The 20,138-nt window shown below is 34.3% G+C and overlaps 1 protein-coding gene across 33 annotated transcripts; it reads right to left on the bottom strand.

The window, feature by feature from the left end:
• Positions 1 to 509: 509 nt before the first annotated feature.
• LOC108479151 (cyclin-dependent kinase G-2-like) lies at positions 510 to 4,973 on the bottom strand. Of its 33 annotated transcripts, none has more exons than XR_008275996.1 (10): positions 4,806 to 4,973; positions 3,064 to 4,429; positions 2,833 to 2,968; positions 2,656 to 2,744; positions 2,408 to 2,519; positions 1,805 to 2,323; positions 1,650 to 1,696; positions 1,477 to 1,539; positions 1,148 to 1,367; positions 510 to 991 (listed from the first exon to the last, which is right to left on the bottom strand). XR_008275996.1 is itself a non-coding variant. In XM_017781577.2 (6 exons), exons 2-6 carry the CDS (start codon positions 4,251 to 4,253, stop codon positions 2,225 to 2,227), a joined length of 1,626 nt encoding a protein of 541 aa, XP_017637066.1. In that variant the 5' UTR covers positions 4,254 to 4,429; positions 4,806 to 4,973; the 3' UTR covers positions 510 to 2,224. The 33 variants fall into 33 exon arrangements, 2 of the variants coding, with proteins under 2 accessions (XP_017637066.1, XP_017637064.1); XR_008275997.1 differs by having other exon boundaries at positions 1,477 to 1,696; positions 1,805 to 1,936; positions 2,074 to 2,323; XR_008275998.1 differs by having other exon boundaries at positions 510 to 984; positions 1,477 to 1,696; positions 1,805 to 1,936; positions 2,074 to 2,323.
• Between the last annotated feature and the right edge of the window lie 15,165 nt (positions 4,974 to 20,138).

The raw sequence follows: 20,138 nt of genomic DNA, 5'->3' as shown, positions 1-20,138 counted from the left end.
ATGTTGGTACCATTAATATTGTAATAATTAGTCAAACGTGGGTTTAAATAGGTTTATACGCATTTTTCTCTGATATAAGATATTGGATGGGATTTATCGGTAGAAATAAAATTGCATAAAAATACAAATTAAATTACCATATTAGTTTTATTGAATAATTCGGGATACGCGAATTTTTAAAGTATAATCAATTTCGGAATTCAAAGGTATGCATGCTAGCTAATTTTTTTTATTAGAGTTTAAATAAGATATGTAATTTGATGAATTATATAAAATAAAGATTACCAATATAAAACTGCTTCTAAAAGTAATTAAGGGTCAATACAGGTAGAAGACGTGTCAAATTTTCAGTAAAAGTCTGCTCAAGTCGGAGCAACAGGATAATAGCTCCAACGCAGAAGGCCAAGGGTAGAAAAGATCAAAATCCAAAATCATCATTTCTTTCAGCAGTGTTAATTTAGAAACGCTTCAATTAGTTGATTCTATAATTGGATCACCGCAAAATTAAATTTGTAAAAACCGATCACTTTCAATATGTTGACTTAAAAAAAAATTCAAAAGATGGTTATGCTTGCTTAGTGCTCGTAGAGGCAACGCCAATTACAAAAATACATTCGAAGATAACGTTAATTTTGAAAACAAGGTTCAACTATGCTGGTTTGAAATGACTGAACATTTCCTTTTCAGCAGAGGAAAATTCCAGGACCGCACTCATTAACACCAACAACCTCGATGAACCAGATTGCCATACCTTCAAAGTTGTATGTATTACATCAACCGTCATTCCTTCAACATTCATGACGTCCATCAAAATCATACATTTCTTTGCGTTTGCTTCCTTCCTTCGCCGTTTCGATCATCCCAAAGGAGAACAAAAACACCCCCCAGCAACATAAGTTGGACGAACCACAGTTCACGTAAGGAAAATTGATGCGGCATTGAAATTATTTGAGTATTTAGAACACATTGTCCGTAGAGCCTTCACTGTTTTCTTATAGGAGAGAAAATAGAAAATAAAATAACAATGATCATATGAAATTAAAATAAGACAATTTTGGATATGCTGGCATTAAGAAGTGGATGAGAAGAGGCATTGTTTTAAACCATGCATGACAAAAGCTATAATCTTATATTTCTAAATACCAACCGTTTGAGCCATCTCCTAAGTTCGGTATTGAGATATCCGCTTGTAATCAGTTAAAATGTATCTTGCAGAAACCCAACAAGGTAAACTGTAAGAACTACATTACTGGAAGAACCGAGAAATAAAAAAAATTGAAGACAGGGCAAAAGAACAAGAAGCCTCAGCAAATAGTCGGTGGTTCTTTTCTCCAGTAACATCCGCATGCTAATCATAAAACTTCTGCCTGTACGTCAATGTCACATTATACGATAACATATAAATTGATAACTGGTTATTGTTAGGGAATTAGTCGATAATGCACCGAGTTACTCAATATGGAGTTGATGCCTTACTTGCACGCTACATGATAACGAAAGCACTTGCAGACTCTGAAGTCCTTTAGCTGTGCTGCAACACTTGCAAACAAAGAACAGAACAGAGAGGAAACAACGAAACAAATGGAGACCTCACAAATTGAAAGATCAACTACTTTATTCACAAAGAACCTTGAGCGTCCAAAACTTACTAACAGGAAACAAAGATGTTGTACACGCTTCCAAATGTCGGTGGACTCTTGCAAGCAATGTGAGAAAATTGAACGAAACAATGTGAGCATTTATAGTTTTAGACTGAGGAAAAAAAAAAAAAAAGGAAATTTCAAATGTGGTTAAGAATATTTACATGGGTTACATTCTGATAAAGTATCAAGGAGATGAAAATAAAAGATTCAAGGTAAGGTCGCAGCTGATGACCTTTACAACTCATCTGAAAATTATCCCAACTAATAACCGGGCCATGTAAGGGTACATGTGCCTGTCAAAAGACTATATCAGTTTCTCCCACTCATTAATTTGCTACGAAACATGCAACTACAGCATCTCACATTTTTGTCAATATCTACTAAAACAATTATCATGAAAGATAACAGAGTGGTGAATGAACCAGCTTGCCTGCATCATGACACAAAATAGATGAAGTTTTTTTACCACTGCTGCATCAAATTTGGATCCTTCATGACCACTACAATTGCTAGGTAAGAATGCGGTGATAATATTTTGGTTGTGTCCAGCTTCCACAAATCAGGCAAGGAAATTGTTCCATTCACACTTTTGGTGGGAAAGTAGGCAAGAAATCTTTAGATTTTGGCAGGGGAAGCTCCCGGAACCAATCATGATTAAGAGCATCATCTGCTGTTATTCTCTGAACAAAAAACAGAAACATCTATTATAGCTGAAACCAATACATATAAACAACTTAAATTAGGGCTTAAATGAGTAAAATTACTTTCTCAGGGTCATAGGTAAGAAGCCTGTTCAACAGGTCAAATCCAGCATCAGAAAGAACGGCAGATCCAGTAAAAGATGCTGCAGGAAACTTCTTGCGCAACAAGTTATACCTGGAAGAAGAAAACAAAACAACTACTCGTTAAATTAGTCCCATGACTAGGTAATTAATAAATACTGAACATATTGTAGTCAAAAGAAACAGTAGTTATTTAGATGACCAAAGTAATTGTCCAAAGAGATACTTACGGTTGCTTAGAATAATTTGCTTTGGAACCTGGTAATTCAGAAAACCCAGGCCAAATCTTCTCACTTGGAACACCAAGAGTATCAAATATCTGCAACCATAAACCATCATCATCAAACATCAGAGATTTTATAACAAGATAGAAGAAAGTTGAAAGCTTCAATAGAAACAGTAATTACCTTGCGAAGCTGATCAATTTCAGCTGTCCCTTTGAACAGGGGTTCCTTAGCTAACAATTCAGCCATTACACATCCCACAGACCACATGTCCACGGCTGTTGAGTACTTCTTTGCTCCAAGTAAAAGTTCAGGAGCCCTGAAATGCAGCAATCAAAGAAATATATTTTCAAATTCAAGAACTAATAAAATTCATAATAAATAAAGAATATAAATACAAAGAATGTTACTTACCTATACCACTGAGTCACCACCTTGGTTGTGTAAGGCTTCAGAGGGCTCCCATACTGTCGCGCCATACCGAAGTCACATATTTTGAGTTCACCTTGATTGTTCAAGAGAAGATTGGATGTTTTCAAATCCCTATGAAGTACCCAATTATCATGAAGATATTTCACACCCTCCAGTAGCTGTAGCATCAAACATTTAACATCACTGGTACTGAATCGTCGTTTCATCGAGTCCATTAGCCACTTGAGGTCATGTTCCATGTACTCCATAACCATGTAAACATTGTCATGGTCATCTACAACAACTTCTCTAGATTTCACAATCGAAGGGTGATGAAAAGACGCAAGAATATTAATTTCTCTCAGTGATGTCACAGGGAAACCATATTCTTCTAAATCTCTTAGATCAAGAATCTTCACCTTCTTCAGTGCCACAATTTCTCCTGTCATCTTATCCTTAGCTCTATAAACAATGCCATATGTACCTTCACTTATTTTGTTCAATTTTTCATACTCAAAAACACTTCTGCAACCATGAAGCATGTTCATACAACCTCCAGCTGGCTCTTCAACACCTAAATCTGGCTGATCAACAATAGCATCGTCATCACGCATGTCATCAATATCCATCACATCAACAGAGTCCAACTTACAGTCCATGCCTCCATCCTCACAAGCAGACAGTACACTGCTGCTTCTTTGATCAGACTGTACCCTATCTACTTCCAACTCCTCTCTTTCAAGCTCTCCACTCTCAAGACTCGAACTCCTCCTAATCTTTTCCTCAGTTAGAGATCCATCTTCATCATCACTATCAGAAGCCCAACGTGATGTAAATATGTTGGGTGCTCGAACATTTTCTTTTCCAATCAACTCTGGTTCTTGTTCATCATCCTGGCATTGCTGCTCAGGCAGTGAAGGAGATAAAGCAGCACCAAAATCAGATACCAGAGACTTGGATGCCATATGCTCCACTTCTTTGATCATGTTTGCAGAGAGCGGTTGATGCTTATAAACCTGATTGGAAACAGTATTTGACACCTTGGAAGGTGAAGAAGGAGATGACAGAATGGTAGTCGTCACAACATCCCTGTTCTTGAATGAAATTCTTCCTTCCTTGTCTTCCAGGTCCCATACAATCGGGGAAAACTTCCTCTTTTTTTCCGGGGGCTGCTGAACCCCATCATCCATCATCTGTTTCACATCATTTTTAACCCTGGCAACATCGTCTAACCCACATCGCCTAGGACCCAGATCGAACTTATTCCTATGATTAGATGGATAATTGTATCCATTCTTAACAGGATTTGCATGAACATGGCCCCGATTCAATTTCTCAACATCAATTCTCCTCCGAACATCAACTCGCCCTGCCGCCATACCAATCAAGAACCACACAACTCTTCTCAATAAAAAGATTCAAGACAAAAGAAAATAAAATCTCCAAGAAAACGCACAACACAAATATCCAATTACTTTTTTTTCTTTTTTTTTAGGGTTCGTAAAAAGAATAAACCCTAGATATACAGACGAAGTTTAAAAATTCAATCAACAGAGAGAGGAATACAACAATTACACGTAGATTTCAGATATGGAATTCAAACAAAGATGAAAAAGGTAAAATCAAACAAAAAAAAAAACGATGACAATCAAAGCCAAAACCCTAGAACATGAAATTTTTGTGCTTCTTTTGGCGGATCTGATCTGACCTGACCTCGATAAATCAGAGGTAATTGAAGATCTTACCAGAAAGAAGAAGAAGGAGGAGACGGAAACCACACGCAAAGAAAATCAGAGAATCGGGACACAATCTCTTGGAAGAGTTTTTGTTTTATACGCGTTGCTTTGTTTTCAAGCCGCCCCTCGTCCCCTTTATAAATATTAATATAAAAAGCGCGTTGGGAGGTTAGGACTTTAGGGCTTTTATTATTTATTTCTTAAGTCAGTGCCCGTTTCATTTTCGAATGGGCTTTGAAGTTTCAACCCAATAAATTTATTAGTACTGCCATATTTTTTTCATATAAGAATTGATACAGGTGGAAAGTGAACGCTTTTCTCATGATTCAATCATTATGCCAAATTTTATTTATTCTTGTTGAAATCTAATTTCATGTAAACCATATAAATTAGAAAGTTTTAAAAATGTTAAGATAAAATTAACCTTATTTTATTTTAATTTAGAATATTCATCTACTAATAAGCATAAAAGAAGAAGATGAAATAAAAGCTTTTACCTCTTTCCTTCTACCTGCTACTTAATTTTCTCTGCCACTTCAACTAATTCTTCGAAAATAAGATTTTTTTTCTGAATTTATTTTTTATACGTATATTTAATCATTTATATAGTATATGCTTACATATTTTTTTATTTTTATTTTTCTCTTTTCTGTTTTTGATTGAAAATTTAATTTTATTATAGTATTCATAAATGTTTACGAGCAAATGTATATATATAAAAAAAAAGTTTAAGTTTAACTCTAAAATTGATTTATTGTGGAGTTATAATTTATTGTTGCTAACGCAATATTAACAAATAAATATTTTGTCGGCAACATAGATATATAAAATATATTTAACATTAACTAGGAAAATTTAAATCGTTACTTGGGTTTAATTTAGAATGTTGTTGAGCATTAACTAAGCAATTTAAAATCATTACTTGGGTCTTGGATTGGAACTACAGAGCAACAATGATTTTCGCCAACGTGTAAATTATTCGCAGCGAATATAAAAGAAAAATATAGAAGTGATTGGTCAAATTTTAAATCAGATTTGTATTATATTTAAGTAAATTATGTTATATTGGGGTTTTGATTATATTATATGAACTGTTTTTTTAAAGGGTTGCTAGAATTAACAGAGTTTTATAGGGACAAAAGTTTTTTATATGCTCTGGGTTTGCGATCGACGGTGTCGAAGAGGTGACGTCAAGCATTTTAATCATGGCGGTATAGTGTTGCAGTGTTGTTATCTATCTAAGGTGTATGTTTTGGTAACTGATATAAGATGTTTTGATATTTGCTTTCGATATTGTATCTAATATAGTAATTAGAGGTCATCGCGGTTGGATCGAGCCAAGATAAAAAGTTTTTAAATAGTGTCTCTATTTATGCTCTAAATATGGGCTTTCATTTTATCTAAACCCAATCCTATATAAAATAGGGTATTTCAGGTCCAGTATGTTAATTGTTTTTTTCAATTAAAATGTATTTTCAAATTTACAATTAACAACTAATTATATAAAGAAGTGCTTTGGATTCCACTGCTAATTGCGATCTGCTATTGAATCCTAACATAAAACCATAAGGCAATATTTATAATCAACCCAGTTTTTTTTATGCACATTTGGTTTAGGTTTCGGGAAATTAGTAGCAAACTATATATTTCAATTGGGTTTAGAATTTGGGTTTATACTCTAAATTATATATAGTCGAGCCTAGCAGAATTGAGCCGGGTCCGAGCTTTAAAAAATTCGCCTAAGGCCAAGCTCGAATGGACAACATAACAAATGAAGAAGCGATATAAAAAAGGAGCAGAGTCTCCAGCTAATGCAATGGACAACAAAAAAGAAGGAAGAAGCATAATTTGAATGGCAAAGGATGCTTCACAAGCTTACAATGTTTGTTGTTCCAATAGGGTCGGAAGTGTGTAAATTATTGTACTAAAAAATCATACAAAGTTCAATTCCCAGGAAAGAGAGGTGGATCACAAGGATCTCTTAAGTACCAAGGCTTTCCTTAGTCAGAATATCCCTTCTATCGTAATTTAATAGTATAATTAAATACTACTATTATACCCTCAAATATTGAAAGAAAAATAGGACAAGAAAAAACGCAAGAGTTTTAACGAGGTTCGGTAAATTATACCTACGTCCTTGGGCACTAACACCAGATGATAACTTTATTATCTCCAAAATATTACAAACAAATAGAATTCCTTAAGAATTCTCAAATGGGAGAAGAGAGAAAACTAAGAGAGAAAGATTGGTTGGGATGGTTGAAATGAGAAATGGTTAGGCCTATTTATAGTTAAGGTTCAGGGACTAACTTGCAAATGGCCTAAAAAATTAGGGACCAAACTTGGAATTATCCTATTCAACTTTAAACTCAGCTTGCCAACCACTTTTTACTTTATTCTTTCGGTGCCAATTGCACCTCCCACCATTTTTGACTTTTCAACAATCTCCACCTTGAAGATTTGATTAGGATAATCACATCTTCACACACTTCCTTCAACTTCCCAAATTCGATAAAGCTATCTTTTGTAGTGCCTCCAAATGCGCTCTCGAGCGCCATACACTTGAAGGTGCTCAAATTATCAGGATGTTAATCAAGTTCAAATAATGATTAAACTTGATTATTGTTACCACCTTGGTCATCATATCTGCGGGATTATCTGGTGTCGGAATCTTCTGAAGTAGAATTTTTCCTTTTTCAAAGACTTCCCACACAAAGTGATATCTTACGTCGATATGCTTGGTTCTTGAATGATAGACTTGATTTTTCGCTAAATGAATAGTGCTCTGACTGTCACAATATAGACTAAAGTGACTTTGAACAACTCCCAAGTCTTTCAACAATCCATTAAGCCAAATAGCCTCCTTAATGACTTTCAGAATCGCCATATATTCGCCTCAGTAGTAGACACACCATCAGAGATGTAAGGTAGACTTCCAACTCACTAGGGCTTTAGCAAAAGTAAACAGACACCTCAGAGTTGAACGACGTTTATCTAAATCACCAGCAAAGTCGGAATCAACATATCCAACTATAAACTGACCAAGTGTTTCATCCTTCTCAAAAACTAAACCAATGTCTACGGTTTTTCGAAGATACCGTAGAATCCATTTCACAGCTTGCTAATGTCCTTTTCCAGGATCATGTATATACCTGCTCACAACTCCAACAGCTTGTAAAATGTCAGGCCGCGTACACACCATCGCATACATCAAACTCCCAACTGCATTAGCATATGGGACTTTTGCCATATATTCTCTTTCTTCTTCAGTTTTCGGAGATAATTGAGCACTAAGTTTCAAATGAAAAGCAAGTGGGGTACTTACATGTTTTGTGTTTTCATTTACACCAAAACATTGTAATACCTTTTTCAAATATTGCTTCTGATTCAAACAAAGCTTGCCTCTCTGTCTATCTCTACTTATCTCCATACCGAGAATCTTCTTGGCCTCACCTAGATCTTTCATCTCGAACTCTTGATTCAATTGAGCCTTCAGCTTATCTATCTCTTTTTGGCTCTTTGAAGCTATTAACATATCATCAACATACAAGAGTAGATAAATGAAAGATCCGTCATGCAGCTTCGCAAATACACACAATTGTCATATTTGCTTCTTGTGTATACGCCTTTCTCATAAAGCTATCAAATCGCTTGTACCATTGCCTCGGGATTGCTTCAATCCATATAGCGATTTGTTCACTTACAAACCCAATTTCTACCACCAACATCTCTGTATCCTTGGTGAGTCATATAGATCTCTCTTCTAACTCACCATGCAAGAAAGCCGTCTTAACATCAAGTTGAGCTAGCTCCAAATTCAACTGTGCTACCAAGGCCAACAAAATTCTAATGAAGGAATGCTTCACAACAGGGGAAAATACATCATTGTAGTCAATTCCCTCCTTCTGAGCGTAGCCTTTAGCTACCAATCTTGCCTTGTAGCGAACATCTTTCTTGCTAAGAAATCCATCTTTCTTTGCGAATACCCACTTGCATCCGATTGCCCTTTTACCTTTCGGTAATTACGCTAACTCCCAAGTATTGTTCTTCCGGAGAGACTGTATTTCTTCATCCATGACGTTTTTCCATTTGTCACTTTCTAAGCTTTGCATTGCTTCTTGATAAGTGACAGGAATATCATCATTAACAACGGGAAGGGCGTAGGCTACCATATCAGTAAATCGAGCAGGTCTACGAATTTCTCTCCGTGGCCTTGTAACTGCAACTGGTTCTGGTGTACTTAACGGTTCTTGGGTCAGAACCTCTTCAACCTCTAATTCCTCCATTGTGACTGGAGAATTAGACTTATTAACTGAGCAAATCCCCATCTGCTCAAACTCTACCTGTTTTGGCGTACACTCCACCTGCTGTGGAGTATCGCTTGTCTGAATATCTTCATCTGCTACCTTTTTCAATGTGGCAGATTCATCAAAAGTAACATCTCTGCTACAGATCATTTTCTTTGTGTCTAACCACCAAAGACGAAATCCCTTCACTCCAGAAGTGATTCCCATAAAGAGAGCTTTCTTTGCCCTCGGATCTAACTTTGACTCCTTTACATGGTAATATGCAGTGGATCCAAACACATGTAAGGAATCATAATCTGTAGCTGGTTTTCCAAACCATACCTCCATAGGAGTTTTTCTTTCTAAAGCAGATGATGGCAAACGATTAACAAGATGGTTAGCGTATGTCACAGCCTCAGCCCAAAATTGCTTGCCCAACCCAGCATTGGACAACATACATCGAACTTCCTCTAGCAATGTTCGATTCATACGCTCTGCCACTCCATTCTGTTGTGGTGTATCCCTAACTGTGAAGTGTCGAACAATACCATACTCTTGGCACACATCGAAGAACGGATCACTTTTATATTCCCCTCCATTGTCCGTCCTAAGCCACTTGATTTTCTTGCCAGTCTGGTTTTCGATCATAGTTTTCCATTTAAGAAAAACTCCAAGCACTTCATCCTTAGTTCTCATGGTATACACCCAAACTCTTCTGGAAAAGTCATCAACAAAAGTAACAAAGTAGTGTTTTCCTCCCAATGAAGGTGTCTTAGAAGGCCCCCACACATCTGAGTGAACATATTCCAAAATACCTTTTGTATTATGGATAGCAGTGCCAAATTTCACTCTCTTTTGCTTTCCCAGAACACAATGCTCGTAAAATTTTAATTTGTAAGCCTTTGCACCTTTCAACAATCATTGCTTTGCCAGAATTTGCAAGGATTTTTGGCTGGCATTTCTCAACTTCATATGCCACAACTGCATTGAGTCCAATTCTTTGTTCTGGGAAGTCAGAAGCGATCGCTCCAATAACGTACTACCTTGGTAGTAATACAAGTTATTTTTCCTGATGCCCTTCAATATCACAAGTGCACCAGATGTCACTTTCAAAACCCCATCTCTCATAGTAACAACTGAACCATTGGATTCCAAGGCTCCCAATGAGATGAGATTTTTCTTCAAACCGGCACGCATCAACATCGATCGAACTCGCTTGATCCATCTTGATTCTTTAATTGGATTGAACCTATCCCAACAGTTTTACATGCATTGTCATTGCCCATATAAACAACTCCTCCATTTAGTTCTACTAAATCAGAGAACCACTCCCGGTTAGGGGACATATGATAGGTACAACCCGAATCCAATATCCACTCATCTGAATGGAACGACGATGATGATGCAACTAGTGATAGTTCAGAGTCACTAGTATCATGCTTTGCAACACAAGCATCTACAGTAGCTTTTCCCTTATTCTTCAGCTTTGGACAATTTTTCTTCCAGTGGCCTTTCTCATGACAAAAGGCATATTCATCTTTCCCAAGTCTGGACTTTGACTTTGATCTCCCCTTCTGAGTTTTCTTCCGAGTGTACGAACGACCTCGGACTACTAAAGCTTCTGTATCTCTGATTGAGTTTTTCTGTTTGTCATTCTTTCTCTGTTCATAACTGTATAAGGCCGCACAGACTTCGCTCAGAGATATATCACTCCTGCCATGAAGTAGAGTAGTTTCTAGGAACTCAAAATCCTCAGGAAGTGACTCCAATAGCATCAAAGCCAAATCTTCATCTTTGAATGTCTCATCCATATTTAGCAAATTAGTGACTAACTGATTAAATTTGGTGATGTGATCATTCATTGTGGTACCTGGGACGTAAGTGAAACGAAACAGTCTTTTCTTCAAGTGAAGCTTATTTTGACTGTTTTCTTCAAAAAATTTTCTTCAAGTGCCACCCATAACTTATTTGCAGAAGTCTCCTTTGAAAAAGCATACCTCTGCTCTCGAGAAAGGCATGATAGAATTGTACCACATGCCAACCGATTGATTGCCTTCCAATCTTTCTCCTGTACATCATCTGGTTTCTCTTCATCAATGGCAATGTCTAGACCCTGCTGAAAAAGGGCATCTAGAACCTCACTTTGCCACATACCAAAATGGCCAGTGCCATCAAAGATCTCCACGGCCAATCTTGCATTTGCAATTTTCGGTCTTGTCCACATGGACGATGTTGAAGCTCCTAAACTGTCCATCTTCTCCATAATCTTTCAATGTACCTAAGAAAATATTTTCTGATGTGGAAGATCAGTTTAAACTGCAACCACAGATCATACTACGATTAACCTTCGGCTCTGACACCACTTGTTGTTCCAATAGGGTCGGAAGCGTGTAAATTATTGTACTAAAAAATCATACAAAATTCAATTCCCAGGAAAGAGAGGTGGATCACAAGGATCTCTTAAGTACCGAGTCTTTCCTTAGTCAGAATATCCCTTCCATCATAATTTAATAGTACAATTAAATACTACTATTATACCCTCAAATATTGAAAGAAAAATAGGACAAGAAAAAACACAAGAGTTTTAACGAGGTTTGGTAAATTATACCTACATTCTCGGGCACTAACACCAGATGATAACTTTATTATCTCCAAAATATTACAAACAAATAGAATTCCTTAAGAATTCTCAAATGGGAGAATGGAGAAAACTAAGAGAGAAAGATTGGTTGGGATGGTTGAAATGAGAAATGGTTAGGCCTATTTATAGTTAAGGTTCAGGGACTAACTTGTAAATGGCCTAAAAAATTAGGGACCAAACTTGGAATTATCCCATTCAACTTTAAACTCAACTTGCCAACCACTTTTTACTTTATTCTTTCGGTGCCAATTGCACCTCCCACCATTTTTGACTTTTCAACAATGTTTACTTTTATGCTTAAACTGGGGTTTAATGTTGTGAATAATCCCTTTACTTTGTAGGTTAGAGTTCTTTGATCAAAATATGGGATTAAAGAAGATCTACCTAAAAATATTGCTCGAAATAGGTATTCTTTTTATGGAGTGTCCTCTCTAAAGTATAGCCTTTACTGAGAGAGAGTTTGTTTTGGTCTGTTGGAAATAGGGCTAAGGTCAAGTGCGTATAGAATCCATGAATTTGGGGTGTAGGACCTTTAGTAAATGAGATCCCATTTCACGGTAACCTTGATTTGGATTGCATTATTAAGGATTTGATCACAGAGAATGGGTATTGGAATCTTGATATTTTTCGCTTATAAGTCCCAGAGGAGACTATCAGACGAGTTGTAAGCATATCGCCTCCGCATCCCTCAGCGAGACCTGACAAGATCGTATGAATGGGCACCTCTTTGGGTAACTTTTTCCTTAAAAGTGCTTATTGGAAGTTAAAGGAGAGTTATTGGGATCCTAAGGATACGAATTGGAATATCTTGTAGAAATTTCAGGGACCCCAAAGGGTTAAAGTCTTTATTTAGGTTGTGCTCAAACAAAGGTTGCTCACTGATATGGAACAAGTAAGGTGTGGCATTGGGAGTGACAGTTCTTGCGTAGTGTGTAACTTTGAATTAGAGGACATCTTACATGCAATTAGAGACTGTATTGCGGCAAAGGAAATCTTGGCACAGGTTATTCCTTCTGATAAACAAAGATGGTTTTGTTCAGGTAATATCCATGAGTGGTTAGTGGGCAATTTGCAAAGTAAGCAAAGTTTAGCGCTGAGGGGGTGGAATAGGCGACCCTTTTTGGTATTCTTGCATGGCGTATTTGGAAAAATAGAAACATTTTCATATTCCAATGTATGACTTAGTGTGCTAGTGAAATTCTCAAGATCTCCTATATTGGGCTAAACAACATGCTTCTTTGAGTAATAATAGTCTGTACAAGTGAAGACAAATAAAGAAGATAATGCCATGGAAGGACGGATGGGTTCAATTGAATACGAATGGGGTTGTCAAGAAAGATTCTGGAATCATTGCTTCTGGAGGAACCTTGCGAGATCATATAAGGAAGTGGATTTTAGGATTCAATAGATGATTGGGGAAGTGTTGAGTATTTGAGGTAGAACTATGGGGAATTTTTATAGATTAAACTTGTTGCAGAGCCGAAGCTATGAAAGAGTGTTGATCCAGATTGATAGTGTTAAGGTTGCGAAGGCTATTCAAGAATCTTCCTTGTCATCCTCAAATTCATCTAATTTTGAAGAAGGTTGGCCAGTGACTATTACAGCATATCTTAGGGAAGAAAATAAGAATGCGAATTTTATAACTAGAACGTCCTTTCATAGAGTGGAGGGATTGCTTTCTTATGTATTAAACTAATGTAATTGTAACAGCCTAATTTTCAGTGGTATCGGGAATAGAGATTTGAGATCACTAAATCTGACGGGTGAGTTAAAAATTTAATAAATTAATACCTATGAGTCAAATGCGAATATAAAAGCATTTTTGAATTAGTGAATTTGGTGATTTAAAAGAATTAATTAGGTAAATTGGGTCGAGAATGAGGTATCGAGACCTCAACTTCATAAATCGAGCCATAATTATTTTTAGAAATATTTATGGAGTGTTGGTGAGGTAGTATTAAAATTTAGTCAGAAAATTTTTACGTTTGGGTGGTTAATTAAATAAAAAAGACTAAATTGAAAAGGGTGTAAAAGTTGCTAAAAGGATTAAATAGCTCAATTGTCAAATGATGAAGGACCTAAAGTGAAAATAGTCTTAAAGGAGATATTTTGGGCGGCAATAGCTGAGAAAAATCAGGAAATGGATGAAATAAGGGCAAAATTGGAAAATTGCCAAAATTGGCTAAATAAAAATGGGACTAAATTGGAATATCTAGAATTCTGTTCATTTCTTTTCATATTCATCAGCTGAAAAACATCCATGGAGGAGGGTTCAAGCTGGTTTTCATACCCTAGCTTCATGTAAGTTTAATTCTTGCTTTCTCCTTGAAATTTTTATGTTTTTGTGACTTTTACAACTAGGTCCACTTGTTGAATTCATTAGTTTTTGATTCTATGAAAGAAATTGAAAGTTGTTATGAATATGTGCTGGAAGTATATGATGATTTGGCATGGAATTAGAGCTTTAAATTATTTATATGCTGATTTTATTGAAAGAATTGAATAGAAAGTGAATGTTTGGGACCTAATTGTAAAAGAGTTTGAAGTTAAAGTTTCATATGGAAATTCTGAATTTCAAAAATTATGAAATAACTTATAATGTCTAGAAAAAGTGTTAATTGAGAAAATTATCTTAATTGAGGGGTTAATTGAGCAAGGACTGAATTGTATGAATTGTGAAATTTGGGGCAAAATAGAAATAAACATTTTGCACTAAAACTGTTTTAGACAGCAGCAGTAGTCTAACTTTGAAAAATCACTAAAAATTATATAAATCTAATTAGAGGATGAATAAAATATGAAATTAAAGCTTATTGAGTCTAGTTTCTTATAAAAGAAATTATGTAAGCAATGAAATTGTAAATCATCAGATACAATAACTTTTGTGAGACAAGGTCAGAATGATTTCGAGTTCCCCTGTTCTGACTTTGGAAAATCATAAAAAATTGGATAAAAATAATTATGGGATTAAATTTATATGTTTAAAATCCTTAATGAGTCTATTTTCAATAGAAACAAACGAGGACATCATTCGAATCCTGTACAAGAAGATAATTAATTTTTAGTGAAGAAGGGTCGGAACTGTCAGACAGCAGAATAGGGGAGACTTCAATGAATAAACTGTATTAATTGGCCTAACCAAAAATTATGAAATTTTTATGGTAAGAAGGTATATGAGTCTAGTTTCAGAGAAAATTAGCGGATCTTAATTTGGAGTTCTATAGCTCAAGATGAAAATAATTTAGTGACTATGACACAGATGGATAGCTTGAATATTCACATAAGTAGATAATGAAAATTATGGATAATGTGACTTACAAGTGTGTTGTTTATACTAAGGATGTGGATGGAGAGGAGGAGGAAAAATATACATATATATGAATGACTCGTGTATAAATTGATCACATGCCGGTTATAATCGATGAGTGTTGGATTAGAAATGATATAATGTTTTATTTGGAATATTTATTATGAAATTATGATTATCGTTATAATACAAAAATTGAACTTGTGAGTTTATATGGCTAAATTTTAGTGATTATTTGTTAATTTTATGAATTTTATGATGAGTTATTTCATATGTATTGATGATAAAATCGTGAATAATGTAAAAGCATGAAAATTGAATAAATGATCAAATTGAGCATTTCAGTTCAGTGATAAGATGAATTGAAGGAAAAGACCATGGTTGGACCATGGAAACAAGTGATAAGTGATAGCTTCGGCTACACTTATCTGATCAAGGACAAATGAAAGTGATAAGTAATAACTTCGGCTACACTTATCTGATTATGGACAAGTGAAAGTGATAAGTGATAGCTTCGGCTACACTTATCTGATCAATGGCAAATGACAACTGAAAAGTGGTAGCTTCAGCTACCTGATCAGTGAAAAGTGGTAGTTTCAGCTACTTGATCAGTGAAAAGTGGTAGCTTCTGCTACCTAATCAGTGAAAAGTGGTAGCTTCGGCTACCTGATCAGTGAAAAGTGGTAGCTCCGGCTACCTGATCAGTGAAAAATGGTAGCACCAGCTACCTGATCAGTGAATAGCGGTAGCTTTGGCTACAAGTGACAAGTGACAAGTGACAAGTGATTTCTGTAATGACCCAAAATTCACAGGCACCGAAAAAAGTACATTATCAGGCCTCCGTCTTAGTAAATCGAGTTCGAAATAATTACTAGAAATATTTATGAGTCTAGCGATGTGTTTAATTAGGTTTAAATTAGGTGAATTTAGCTTAATTTAGAGTAATTAGTAAAAATAACTAAATTGAATAAAGGGAAAAGGTTCAATTATAGATCAATAGAAAATAAAAAGGACCAAACTAGAAATTTTACCAATTAGCATAGATGAGGCGGCATAAACTGTAAAAAAATCTAAGGCTTTTCTTAGATATTTGTTATTGATTGATTAAATTAAATTATAATATATTATTAGCAACTAAAACAAATAAAAGAAAGAAAATAAAGTAAAGAACAAAGAAAAGAAACAGAATAGGCAAACGAAAAGCAGGGGAAGGAAAGAAAGAAAGAAGAAAGAAAAGAAAAAGGGAGAATTAGGGTTTGAAGGTTTGCAAGTTTAATAGGTAAGTTAATTTAGCCCTTTTATTTAATTTTAATGTTTTAAAAGCTTTAGAACAAAGTTTTGATGAAATTAAATTAATATTTTGAAAGTTATTAGAATTCTAAATATTGTTCATGTTGAATAAAAAAATGAAATAGGGTTTAATTGAATGAAATTCAAGTTAAAATAGATATAAGGATTGAATTGCAAAGTAAGCTATAAGTTTTGTGTTTTAGGGACTAAATTGAGGAAAATTTCGGAATTAAGAAAATATGTTGAAAATTTAATAGTTAAATTTGAGTTTAAATGAAATTTGAATAGACATAAGGTGTGAATTGGTGTTATAAATTTGGTTATTAACTTTTCCATCAAAACAGTTTTGGAAAGTAGCAATGGTCTGACTTTGAAAATTCACTAAAAATTGTATAAATTGAACTAGAGGATGAACAAAATATGTAATTAAAGCTTGTTGAGTCTAGTTTCTTATAGTATAAATATTGTAAGCAATGAATTGATGAATCAAGAGATATTTGAAATTTTGTAAGACTGGTTTGGGGTGATTTCGAGATGCCCTATTTTAACTTTGGAAAATCATTATAAATTGTAAAAAAATTATTATGGAGTGTAATTTATATGTGTGAACTCCTTAATGAATCTAGTTTCAAAATAAGTAAACAAGAACCTTATTCGAGTTCTGTACAATGAGATAATTTATTTTTAGTAGAGAGAGGTCAGAACTGTCAAATGAAATAACAGGGAGTATTTAATGAATAAACTGTACTAATTGGCTAGACCAAAATTCTGAAAATCTTATGGTGAGAAGATATATGAGTCTAGTTTTAAGAAAAATTTATGGATATTAATTTGGAGTTTCGTAGCTCAAGATATAAATAATTTAGTAACAATGACTCAAGTAGACAGCTTAATGGTGAAATTATATATATACATTAAAATGGTTAAATTTGCATGTTTAGGCTCATGGATTAAATTGAATTGTGTTATATTGATGATTATAAATTGTTATTATTTTCGTAGTTAACAAAGAACCCAAGACATCGGCGCACAAAGGAAAGGAGAAAGCTATCGAGGATTAAAACGAGAAATTCACTGTTTGTATTACTATAATTCAAATTACTTTTTATTAAATGTTTTATATCAATTCTATATTTAATAAATGAATTATAAGGTAAGTATTGATATTTGAGTTGAATGAGAATTGAATTGAATGGTGAATGTGTATGTATAATTGAATTGTAAATTGATTTGAATGTGAAAATTTTAATTGAAAAGTAATCTTGGAATGGAAATGACAGTGAATTGAGAATTGAAATACCCTATTAACTAGTCGGGCTAAGTCGGATATAATTGGCATGCCATAGGATATGGAAGTGTACGGATTTGCCGGCTTTATCGATCAGCACTTTATGTGTCGATCGGCACATCGTGTGTCGTATCGTGCACCTCGTGTGTCGCTTTTAGGCACTTTATGTGTCGATAATCGATCGTGTACTATGTACCGTTTTAGGCACAATGTGCCGTCATGGTGTGTTTGGGTTGGAACGTGTATCCGTTAAAGTCCGAAATGTTAATAGGGTGAATAATTGAAATGAGAAGTTCAAATGAATTTGATCGATTGTACTAGTGAATATGAAAGAAATTAAAATTGTGGACTGAAAATTTAGATTGGAAATGAAATGCATAGATTTAAAATGATTGTGGTGATTAAAACACAGTAAATGTGATTTGTAACTAAAATTGAATAATAGCTAAAGATTGTTTATTTATTGTTATTTAATGATAACTTAAAAAAAAAAAGAATTGTTATTTGATGCTGAGTTCTTATTTTATTTTTTTAATTGCTATTGCAATTTGAATTATGGTAATACCATTGAGTATGAAATACTCAGCATCGTTGTTTCCGTCATGCAGTTAATAGAAGTCTAGTGTCCTGGTCCAGCATCCGAGTGATCCCGACTTCAGCGAAAAGATTTTGGGTGATGTTTTCTTTCTTAATTGAAAGTGGCATGTACTAGGTGTTGTATAAGTTATATAGATATACTTGTAAAGTTAGTTATAAGAATGGTATACCATATTTTGTTATTAGTTTGATAAAATGGTAAATATTATATTATATAATTTGGTATAAGTTGGAATGAAAAAAATGAATGAAGTTATTAGTTAATTTGGATTAATATTATGAATGTTTAGTTATTAAATGACTATGTTAATGAATTGGTTATGATTTAGATATATTTAGGTTTAAATTGTTTTTATTGTGCCATTGGTTTTGGATTAGGTGGTTTTGGTTTGAATTTGCGGGGTTTTATGTAAAAATTAAGAAGAAATGCTGTCGAAATTTTTGTAAATATATATATATATATATTTCCCTGAATACTCGAACAAGTCCCGTTTCTTCCACTTTAATATTTGTGTTGGGCTTCGAAAGTCCATTATAGGGACATAATTCTTCAATTATACTATGAATGTTATAATAATTGTAAAATATCCATAAGTTGTCTGATATATTCGGTAATGCCTCATATCCCTATTCCGGCGACGGTTTGGGGTTAGGGGGTGTTACAATTTCTGTATAAGACCATATCTGGGATATGGCATCGGTGTGATATATGCTACTGTATAAGACCATATCTGGGATATGACATCAGTGAGATATGTGATTACGTGTAAGACCATAGCTGGGCTATGGCATCATTGTGTAAAGATGTGTAAGACCATAGTTGAACTATAGCATCGAAAAAAAAACGAAGTACTCAATTCCGTAAGATGTTCACTAATTTGAAGAAGTTTGGTAAGTATTACATGGAATTATGTGACATAAGGAAATACGAGTTGATGAGACATGAGCATAAAACTTGGTTGATGGATGAATTCATTTGTGATTATATATTTCTACGCCTTGAGTATATTATGCGTATGAATTGGTACTCCAAATGAGTTAATGAGAAAACTTCTAGTATGAAATAATCTGAGTTCGAAATGAAATATCATGAAAACGTACTTGAAATACATTGGTATGTATTGTATACGCTATTTGAATTCATAAATGTGGAAAGCAAATGTATGTGGAAATATAAGATGATGATATTTGTACATGGAATTTATTGATGAATACGTACATCAAAATTTATATGATAAATTTTAGTGAACATTGAAATTGGGCTCAATAAGTGATTTGGCAATTTAAATCGTAATTGGTAGGAAGAGTTAATGAATTGCATATTTATGAATTATTACACGTATTTGTCTGAAATACGAGGAAGTGATGGTAATTGATACATGGAAATATGAAACTATGATATATATAAAAACATGGAATATGTTTGATAAATGTGTTCATTCATAATTATAGAATTATGTACCTCATGTGTGCTATTTGCATAAAGATGATATTTCAAGTACTTTAGTGAATAAAGCTTAAATATGAAATAGTATGAAATCGAAACAAATTGTTATGAAAATGTATTTAAATTATCTGTAAGTGTTTCGTGCTTCTCGGTAATGTCTCGTACTCTATTCCGGCGATAGATACGGGTAGGGGGTGTTACAGTAATTTTGTTTCTTTACATAAAAAAAAGAAAAGAAAAAAAAACTCATGCTCCCTGTAAACTAATCATTCGGTTAACTGTTTCATGCAATAAAATTTTGGTTTGGTTGATGTTATGAAGTTGATCATTCTAATTATTTTACTGTTGTTAAGCAGCTTATGGATTTGGGCACTGTGAAGAAGAGATTAACGCCAAGGATGATGAAGCCACAACTTGTTTTTTTTCCCTTAAATTTTGACACAATGTTTAAAATTATATGTAGCTCTTTCGCAATTTATAAATAAA

Source organism: Gossypium arboreum, chromosome 12 (genome assembly GCF_025698485.1).
Source record: "Gossypium arboreum isolate Shixiya-1 chromosome 12, ASM2569848v2, whole genome shotgun sequence".
Lineage (NCBI taxonomy): Eukaryota > Viridiplantae > Streptophyta > Magnoliopsida > Malvales > Malvaceae > Gossypium > Gossypium arboreum.
This window is presented reverse-complemented; position numbering and strand designations above follow the sequence as displayed.

Excerpts from the sequence above, each read along its gene's own strand:
- LOC108479151 (XM_017781575.2), bottom strand. The coding sequence starts at position 4,439 with ATGGCGGCAGGGCGAGTTGATGTTCGGAGGAGAATTGATGTTGAGAAA. Across the intron at positions 2,745-2,832 it reads AAATTGATCAGCTTCGCAAG|ATATTTGATACTCTTGGTGT; the intron begins GTAATTACTGTT and ends TTATGGTTGCAG. Across the intron at positions 2,324-2,407 it reads TTACCTATGACCCTGAGAAA|AGAATAACAGCAGATGATGC; the intron begins GTAATTTTACTC and ends TTTTTTGTTCAG.